At 41.0% G+C, this 10,311-nt stretch overlaps 1 protein-coding gene across 2 annotated transcripts; it reads left to right on the top strand.

The window, feature by feature from the left end:
* The first annotated feature begins 991 nt into the window (after positions 1 to 991).
* Positions 992 to 9,996, top strand: LOC109894269 (microtubule-associated protein RP/EB family member 3-like). 2 transcript variants are annotated; one of them, XM_020487633.2, is made up of 7 exons: positions 992 to 1,122; positions 2,702 to 2,831; positions 3,172 to 3,317; positions 4,944 to 5,100; positions 6,270 to 6,412; positions 7,696 to 7,848; positions 8,120 to 9,996. In XM_020487633.2, exons 2-7 carry the CDS (start codon positions 2,711 to 2,713, stop codon positions 8,186 to 8,188), a joined length of 789 nt encoding a protein of 262 aa, XP_020343222.1. In that variant the 5' UTR covers positions 992 to 1,122; positions 2,702 to 2,710; the 3' UTR covers positions 8,189 to 9,996. The 2 variants fall into 2 exon arrangements, with proteins under 2 accessions (XP_020343222.1, XP_020343221.1); XM_020487632.2 differs by having other exon boundaries at positions 4,944 to 5,145.
* Positions 9,997 to 10,311: the final 315 nt, after the last annotated feature.

Genomic DNA, 10,311 nt, shown 5'->3' with positions numbered 1-10,311 from the left:
TAATTAAGGCAAAACCAAATTGTTGTGGTGGATGGGTGGGAGTATAACGAAGGTCGAGCATCCCAAAGGTTGCCCGTTTTAATCTCATCACGAACAACTTTAGCATTTTAGCTAATTAGCAACTTTTCAACTACTTACTGCCTTTAAGCTACTTTGCAACTACTTAGCATCCCAGCTAGCAGAGTGAATCTGGGCCGATTCCGTCTGAGAGTCGGGGCGGAATCGGAAATGGCGCGATGTACTTGGACTGATTCTGGGCAGTCCTTCATTTTGATTCTGGGCAGAGTCCGACACCCGATTCTGGACCGATTCAATCAGTTCCGGCCCCCTGGAAGAGTGACGCTTCTTGGCCAATTCCTCATTGCTAGTATAACAGTATTGCTTCCGTCCCTCTCCTCGCCCCTACCTGGGCTCGAACCAGGGACCCTCTGTACACATCAACACCCACAAAGTATCGTTACCTATCGCTCCACAAAAGCCTAGTAGCGAGCTCCCTGCAAACTAGCTAGCCATTTCACACTGGTTACGCTAGCTGGGATGTTAGCGAACCCTTCCCCTAATCCTAACTTTAAGCTTGTTAGCTAACCCTTCGCCTAACCATAACCCTAAACCTTTTAGCAAACCTTTCCCCTAACCCTAACCTTAAAGCCCATTAACCTAACTCATAAACTTAAATGTAACCCTAACACCTAGCCTATGTATGTAAGTAACCATTAGGTTCTCGGATTTACGTACAGAATAATACGAAATGCGTTGAGACCAGGTTACAGCCGTACCACCCGTTTTCAAATCCTTTCGCCCTCTGACACACAGTAATGATAAATAATGGTGTAACAGCCTACAGTTTTCTTGACATTATGTTTTTATTATTGTGATAGGCTCACTATTTATTTTGGCGGGACGCCGTACCGGACCGTACCGCCTTACCTTCACCCATGGGGTTAGTGAGGTTTACGGTAGGGACGTCCCAAATATCCCAGATAGCACTGATGAAGTAGTGGGGGCGGGCCGTTACTAACCAGTGCACCGCGCAGGAGTTCTGGCAACAGCTACAGCGGAGGATTGGAGCATAGGAATACTGCCAGCGAAATAACAACAGAGAAAGATAGCTCTCGGAATACAGTGAGTAATGCATGTTTTACCCAAACACTGCATTTGCCTTAGCAAATTATACATTTTATGCGTGCCTTTGGCATTTTTATGGCATAATATGGGGCCTCTTATCCATTCAGTGAGGATATTTCGTTTACAGTGACAGCCCTCTACTCCGAGAGGCCTGCAGAGGGGGCCCGGCTCCTTGGATAGCAACTGTAACATTGCAGGGTTTTGTTTCTTTACACCTAATACAAATAGGGCAAATGTATTCTTCTCTGAGCATGCTATAAATGATCAATTTACTGCGTATAAATACCGAATAAATTAATATAATTTGTGAACCTTATATAGAGTGAGATTGCGCACCGTTCTGTAAAGGCCTAGAATAGAATAGGATTTAGAGACGAGAATAAAATTGACTCCTCCCACGGTAGTGTCTGTGGTGTTTATGGTTGCTTGTAATTGGGCTTTTATTACAGTAGAATAGTCATGATTGTGTTATAAACCCAGGTGTTAATAACCCTTTTACATACAGCCCTCTATAAAACAGTTAACAGAGGTGGAGTAGGCCTATACTGTCCGTAATAGGTTACAATTAGCCTACCTAATTGTGCGGCCACCTGGGATTTTGACAGATAGGCAGGCTAGTGCTATTCAATGCACGCTCCTCGGAGGTGCAAGTATTGTATATCGCTATGCAATCATTTATAATGTTTCTGAGAGCAAGGGCAGGAATGGGAAAAGAGCTAGGCCTTTCTCCTCTGCCGGCACAGACTGATCATTCATTAATATGAATACATTATACTCCCATCATTTAAACGTCATACAAATATGTACAGTGTAAGTCTAACCTTTCTACATGCAACTCGTTACGTTGGCTAATGCCTTTTGTTTTTCATTTCCAAAAAGGTGATGATACTAGTCTATGTTATTTATTTTGATCAGATCATACATATGTCAAATACATGGCCAGTTCCTCTGCACGCATCCACAGATCCTGGGTCAGGTGATAGCCACGAGAGTTTTTTATGCATTTAATATGTTGCTGTCTATCTGTGCTGCTAGGAAATCAAGTACTAGGAAATTCTGTCTTAACTGAGAGGATTATTGTGACAAAAGAAGATGAAATGTTAAAAATAAATCACTCCTGCAAACATCAAACCAGCCCAGACGGTGTAGTGTTCACTTCAACATTAGGCATACATTAGTTTCTATTTACATTCCTGTTTTGTAGTGAAACAAATACATACCTGTAGTCAAGGCTGTAGTGTAGACCATGTCAGAGCACATTTTGGAACAAAGCCCTCATTGCTGATGTTTTGTGACCCTGTGAGGAACCCTCATGGTCTCTTGTCTAACAAAGTATGAATTCCTTGAATTCTTTACAATAGATCCCTGAATTCCTTCTATTTTGAACCACAAAAGTCCTTTTATGTTTTGCAGCACTGCTATGGTACGCTATGTAGTTTTCTCAAACGCAGCCCAGTTGAACATCTTTGCAATGTTTTTTTGTTTGGCAGTGAATGTCAAATTGGGATGTCTTTTTCTTCATGTATAAAGTGTGGCAGTGAATGTCTAATTCTTGGGACGTATTTTCTATCCTTAGGTATAGAAGATGGCAGTGAATGTGCACGCCACGTCTGTGTCCTGTGACACCCTGAGCAGACATGATATGCTGGCCTGGCTCAACGATTCCCTACACCTCACCTACACCAAGATAGAACAGCTCTGCTCGGGTAGGACTCCATTCCCGACTTGTGATTGCGTTGTGCCTCCAAAGTTCTCTATTTTCGGGTTCCTTATCTCCACCTAGAGAACATACGAGTTGTTCTATCATCTCCAAAATAATGTAAATGAATGGGTCCTTTCCCTATCCCTTTGGGAAAATCTGGTTGAAATGACATCATTACACTGGTTATAATTTGGTTATAATCATGGCATCCTTTCAACCAGTTTTACCTGCTGGGATGGACCTCAAGTCCTCACCAAACCCATTCAAATAATGAGTGGAGATGAGATTTGAATTGTGTTGTCTTATACCAGTATGCAGTTTTTCTCCTTTTGTTTACCTTCTAGGTGCAGCGTACTGTCAGTTCATGGACATGCTGTTCCCAGGCTGTGTCCTGCTAAAGAAGGTTAAGTTCCAGGCCAAGTTGGAACATGAGTTCATACACAACTTCAAAGTTCTCCAGGCTGCCTTCAAGAGGATGGGAGTCGACAAAGTCAGACTATTATCTATTTGTCATCATCTATAAAACATTACAAGTCAGAACGTATTCACACCCCTTGACTTTTTCCACATTTTGTTGTGTTACAGACTGAATTTAAAATTGATAACATTTAGATTTTGTGTCACTGGCCTACACAGAATACCCCGTAATGTCAAAGTGGAATTATGTTTTTAGTCATTTTTACAAATGAAATGTCTTGAGTGAATAAGTCTTCAACCCCTTTGTTATGGCAAACCTAAATAAGTTCAGGAGTAAACATTTGCTTAACAAGTCACATAATAAGTTGCATGGACTTACTCTCTGTCTGCAATAATAGTGTTTAACATGATTTTCGAGTGACTACCTCATCTCTGTACTCCATACATTCAATTATCTGTAAAGTCTCTCAGTCAAGCTATGAATTTCGAACACAAATTAAACCATAAAGTCCAGGGAGGTTTTCCAATGCTTTGCAAAGAAGGGCACATATCAGTAGATGGGTAAAAAAATAAAAATATCCCTTTGAGCATGGTAAAGATATTAATTACCCTTTGGAAGGTGTATCTATACACCCAGTCACTACAAAGATAAAGGCGTCCTTCTTAACTCAGTTGCCAGAGAGGAAGAAAACTGCTCAGGCATTTCACCATGATGCCAATGGTGATTTTAAAACCGAGTTTAAATGGTGTGATAGGAGAAAACTCAGGATGGATCAATCACATTCCAGTTACTTCACAATAAAATAAGGAAGCCTGTACAGAATACAAATATTCCAAGACATGCATCCTGTTTGCAATAAAGTACTAAAGTGAAACTGCAAAAAATGTGGCAAAGAAATTAACTTTATATTCTGAATACAAAGCTATTTTGGGGGCAAGTTATGTTTGGGGCATATCCAACACAACACATCACTGAGTTCCACTCGTATTTCCAAGCAGGTGGTGGCTGCATCATGTTATGGGTATGCTTGTCATTGGCAAGGACTAGGAAGAGTTTTTTAGGATAAAAATAAACAGAATAGAACTAATCACAGGCAAAATCCTAGAGGAAAACAAGTCTCAGTCTGCTTTCCAACAGACACTGGGAGACAAATGCACCTTTCAGCAGGACAATAACCTTAAACACAAGGCCAAATTTACACTGGAGTTGCTTACCAAGACAACATTCAATGTTCCTGAGTGGAACATGGGGCTATTGTGTGTAGATGGGTGAAAAATGCATCTATTTAGGGCTCTAGTCAACTTATAAAGCTGAAGTGTTACAGTTTCCACAATAGAACTGTAAAGGTCATTTCCGATTTAGCCGACATATGCAGCAGTTACCGTGAATACAGTCTCCGCTAAAGTGGGAACATTGCCTTTAAATTTCATTTACGCTGTAAAGCTGAACATCCGCGATGCAGACTCAATAGAGCCCTTAATCCATTTTGAAGTCAGGCTGTAACACAACCAAATGTGGAATAAGTCAAGGGGTATGAATACTTTATGAAGGCACGTATCATCATAACAAAAATAATTAGTGTCTGAAACAGTGGTTTATCGTACCCATTTTCCCTTGATTCATTCCTTTGTGACTTCCGCCAGCCTCTAGATTTTCATCTCTCAAAAAGCTTTCAAATGTTTATTCTCATTCCTACAGATAATTCCCGTCGAGAAGCTCGTAAAAGGAAAGTTCCAGGACAACTTTGAGTTCGTGCAGTGGTTCAAGAAGTTCTTCGACGCCAACTATGATGGGAAGGAGTACGACCCTCTACAAGCCAGACAGGGGCAAGACATGGCTCCCGCCCCCAATCCAGGTGATCACTTTTCCCACAGACCAAAGAGAACTCATGGTCCTCCAGGTAACCCCAAAATAATGGTTATATCTCTTCTGAATGGGATTGGCTCGCTGATTGAGCTTTGGATGGCTCAAAACACACACAGCGCTCTGCAAGCAACTGGTCTGTTTGTGCATGTTCCACTGGATGATATCTCTGGGATGGTCATTTCACAGGCTAGCGTTTTAGAAACCGTCAAGGAAAGGTAGCGCTGGGAGTCAGTGTCGGTATTCTTGTGATCTTCACAGTACCCTTTGAACACAAATACATTATTTTCCAATTTATAAATAAAATTGTTCCAGTTATTCTATATTGAGCGAATTGATAATTGGGGCACCCCTTTGGGACCCTTTGTACTAAACAGAGATGTTTTACGCCTTGATCTTAGACATGCAATGTGTAAAAACAGCTCACACAGCTTTGTGTGCATCGTCTTTTGGTATTAAGGTTGAAAATAAATCAGCATCGGTTCCTCAAATCAGTAATATAGCTAGTGTGTGTTACACTACCGGCGCAACATTTTGCTATGCTTACAACATGGGTTCTCGTTGAAACACTATAGTAGTAGTATCCATGGCTTTGATCGCATGGGGTGACAAACAACGAGCATTTGTTTACTATGTTTGCTAGTATTTACTACTATTTCCACTACTTTTAGTTTACAAATATTTGTTTAATAGTATTTTGTTGACATTTACTGTGAGTATGGCTGGGTTTCAATCCAAGGCGCATTGCAGAGCAGTGCACTAGAGAGCCCTTAATGTGCCCTTTAAAGGCCTTTTCCCCCGAAGTTTGCGTAGATCGTGTTCACTGTAAATTACCTTTAAGAGTCTGTTTACAGTGCGCTGCTCAATAACGCGCATTGGATTGAATCCAGGCCTAAATGTTCTAACAGTAAACCTGCACTGCAACACTAAGGACTCCAATCAGTACTCAGTACGTAATCAGTACCACGGAAGTTCAGCGTTGCAGCCTGGTTGAAATTTAAAGGCAATGCTTCTGCGTTAGCGGAGACTGCATTCACGGTAAACTGCATATGCTCCAGATGTCGGCTCAATCGGAAATGACCTTTACATTTCTACCTCACAATCGGTAACGCTTCAGCTTTACAAAACGAATAGAGCCCTAACACCATCTGATCATTCCAGGCCCCCAGAGGATGTCGCCCACAGTGCCCAAGATAATGCCCACGCCCCAGAGGGTACTGAACACCACCGTGCATGTGAGGAAGACCCCGACTCTGGCGCGGAACGGGGGCAGCGACGGGGAACTCATGGAGCTGAATCAACAGGTAGAGTCCCAGGGAGGGTAAGGAGGCCTTACTCTACATTGGAGAAGTAAACTCTTGGGCCATACTAATGTGGTATTGACAGTATTCAATACGAATGACGGTATCCTGTGTTAGTTTCACCTCCGTTATCAGGTTTTATTTACTGCAAGTAGAGTCATGCTTAGCCCTGAGACTTGGCTGTAGGCTACATCCATGCTCTGGTCTTTGTAATGTGAAGTGTGAGTGTAAGTTCACACTAGAGTTTGTATCCTAATTTTTGACTCAGTTGTGACTTATCCAAAAAGAGGAGGATAAAAAGGTATATTTCATGCATATTAGGAAACAGAATGTAAGTTTAGGTCAAGTATAGTAAGCATGTAACTAACATAAGTTTGTAGTACTCAGTGAGTACGACGGTGTATTTGGAAAGTATTCAGACCCCTCGACTTTTTTTCACATTTTGTTACGTAAAAGCCTTATTCTAAAATGTATTAAATTGTTTTTTTCCCCCCTCATCAATCTACACACAATAGCCCATAATGACAAAGAAAAAACAGGTTTTTAGAATTTTTTGCAAATTTATTAAAAATTTAAAACAGAAATACCTTATGCATGTCAGAGCAAAAACCAAGCCATGAGGTCAAAAGAATTGACCATAGAGCTCCGAGACAGGATTGTGTCGAGGCACAGATTTGAGGAAGGGCACCAAAACATTTCTGCAGCATTGAAGGTCCGCAAGGACACAGTGGCCGCCTCCATTCTTAAATGGAAGACGTTTGGAACCACTTAAGTCTCTTCCTAGAGCTGGCATGCCCGGCCAAACTGACCAATCGGGGGAGAAGGACTTTGGTCAGGGAGGTGAACCCAATCGAACATCTCTGGAGAGACCTGAAAATAGCTGTGCAGCGATGCTCCCCATCCAACCTGACAGAGCTTGAGAGGATCTGCAGAGAAGAACTGGAGAAACTCCCCAAATACAGGTGTGCCAAGCTTGTAGGATCATATCCAAGAAGACTTGAGGCTGTAATCGCTACCAAAGGTGCTTCAACAAAGTACTGAGTAAAGGGTCTGAATACTTATGTAAATCTGATATTTCAGTTTTTTTTTATCAGTTTTCTTTATCATTATACGGTATTGTGTGTAGATTGATGACGGGGGAAAAAAACAATTTAATACATTTTACAATAAGGCTTTTACGTAAAACAAAATGTGAAAAAAGTCAAGGGGTCTGAACACTTTCCGAAGGCACTGTACATCGACCTTATTCCCCATGTGTTTGACACAACCTTTTCTTGTCTGTGTAGTTGATGGAGCTGAAGTTGACAGTGGACGGACTAGAGAAGGAAAGAGATTTCTACTTCAGTAAGCTGAGAGACATTGAGCTGATCTGTCAAGAACACGAGAGTGACACCAACCCTCACCTCTCCAGGATCATGGACATTCTCTACGCCACAGAGGTACCTGTCACAATCCAGACATATAACAGTATAATTCATTGTGTTCATATACCTGTACATCATTGGTCACAACACTGAAACTGAATAAAGAATTAGGCGTCTTTTTTTAACTAGAGATGCTACAATAATCTACGTGTAGCCCTGAGCTATCCTTAATTGGATCTATCCCCTCTCATGTATCAAATATTAGGGGTTGTATCAAATATTAGGGGTTGTGGGTTATCATCAACATACACTGTAAATCTGATAATATCTGTGTTTTGTGTTTCAGGACGGCTTTGCTGCTCCAGATGATGACGAGATTGATGAACAGGCCCACTTGGACCAGGATGAATACTGAGCCTGTTATACCTTCTGTCCATATCCCCCCTCTCCCTCGTCTAAACTCTTATGTCCATCCATATTCACTCTCTTTCTGCCTCTCTCCTTTGTCCCTCTCTCTGTTTCTCTCTCTCTCTCTCCTTTGCCCCTCTTTTTGCACACTATAAATACCTCTATCCTGTCCCTGTTCTCTCTCTCTTTTCCTCTCTTCATCTCTCTTCATATTTATAAATGTTTGTCTTCCCCCTTCCCCCAGGCTATCTACTGTACATACACCTCTACTTCTCAGTGTCCTAAGCTACTCCTCTCTCCCCCCTCCCCAATGACACAGTAGAGGCAACAATAACAGAACATATCCTAGTCGTTCCAGCATGGCACATAGTATAACACAGAGAAATGAACAAAACCAATGTGATATTAATGGGGATGTTAGGCCTACACAATTCATTCAGAGTTGTAAATATGATTTTTTAATTTAATTTAAAGGAATGGTTTTGAAATAAGGTAGTTGTCAGAATGCATTTGTTAGTTTGTTTTTTGGTTTGACTCGTGCTTTTTGGGGTTTGTTCCAGAGTATAGAAAGCACCTTGTGCATGTTACTGTATGACAGGTTACCCGTTACCACAAGAGTCATACTTAGACTCTAACAAAATGGTCTATGACAACAAATTGTATTTCATTTGTCAATACTTTCTTATTTACTGATTTGATTTAACAAATAGTAGAACAATTGATGCAAAATGAATAAATAATAAACAATGCTGTAATTTGTGCTGATGGCAGTGAAACAGCTTAAGAAGCTTTTTCTTTTGGTTGGTGGCATGTGGTAACATCAAGGGAAAACACGTGAAAAATGATCATTTAGGGCATAGGATATGATCAATGCTCTTTGACTGTACTCATTCTTGATTAGCTGTATCTGAGCATGAGGATGTTATAAATTGACAGTGAATAATGGGCAATATATTTGTCAACTATTTTATGTGTAGATTTTGTCTTCAGTCAGAAGTGTCTGGTTAAATGCCATGGTATTTATAATGTATGATGAGTTTGAACTTCATTTGGTATTAACAATACCTGAGGTACTATGTAGGCTGACATTATGGCAGTAAAATATTTTTTTACATTTAACTGTAAAAATGTGTTATTTGAAGCTGGAATCCGTAATGGTGAAACTGACACGTCTGTTTGCGATATATACAAAAATGCCAAAAAGAAGTTACTTCAAACAACGAACACTGTTTTTTCTCTCCACCATGCTGGATGCTTCTCTCCTCCCTTTCATAATGAAAACAATAACAAACATGCTGGGGGAGAACAGTGGTGCTGTTTTCCCATATGCGGATTTCAGCTTTAAAAGAGCCCGAAAAATAATGATTTACTTTGATTTGATCATATCACATTTCCGCTGCTAATTTTGCTATGTTTGTACTTTTGGTTTGCTATAATATATTGCTCAGCTGTGGTCTTCGGAATTGCAGGTTGAGTTTAGTGAACAGTGAAGTCAGAGTTACGTCCCAAATGGCACCCTATTTCGTGTATGCCGTGCACTACTGGTCAAAAGTACTGCCCCATATAGGGAATAGGGTGCCATTTGGGACACACAGAGTTAGTTAGGGGTCTATGACCAGTTCAAAATGATGCTGGTCGTCATGAGCATCATAAGGAATATAAGTCATTTCCCCTGTACTACTGCCTTTACAATGCAAACAGCCATCTGCAATAGAATTTGACCTGCATTCTCTCTCGCGCGTTGACTGCATACCATTGTTTGCATAACTCTCATCTCTTTGAGTTTTAGTAACTAAATAAACGATTGTGAAATAAGCTGTTCTAATATTATTGTTTATTTCTGTTTAGCTACAAGATTGTGTGCACAGAAAACCTTAGAAGGGCGGGGCCCCCTATGGCAGTGAATCCCAACCTTTTTTGGTTACTGTACCACCAACTGGATTTTGCTCTGCCTGGAGTACCCCTGTAGTACCCCCTCATTTGCATTTTACTAGTAGGCCTATGGCAAAGTAACCCCAGCAGTCCTAGTACCCCTAGTTGGGAACCACTGCACTATGGGCCCGACTGTCAATGATAGTGCCCAGAAAAGACAATGCATTTCCATTCATCGACTGTAGAGGGCAGTATTGT

Source organism: Oncorhynchus kisutch, linkage group LG7 (genome assembly GCF_002021735.2).
Source record: "Oncorhynchus kisutch isolate 150728-3 linkage group LG7, Okis_V2, whole genome shotgun sequence".
Taxonomy (NCBI): Eukaryota; Metazoa; Chordata; class Actinopteri; order Salmoniformes; family Salmonidae; genus Oncorhynchus; species Oncorhynchus kisutch.
This window is presented reverse-complemented; position numbering and strand designations above follow the sequence as displayed.

Bases quoted from the DNA above. Each gene is read 5' to 3' on its own strand.
- LOC109894269 (XM_020487632.2), top strand. From the start codon at position 2,711: ATGGCAGTGAATGTGCACGCCACGTCTGTGTCCTGTGACACCCTGAGC. The intron at 2,832-3,171 runs GTAGGACTCCAT...TTTACCTTCTAG, and splicing joins GATAGAACAGCTCTGCTCGG to GTGCAGCGTACTGTCAGTTC. The intron at 5,146-6,269 runs GTAACCCCAAAA...TGATCATTCCAG, and splicing joins GAGAACTCATGGTCCTCCAG to GCCCCCAGAGGATGTCGCCC.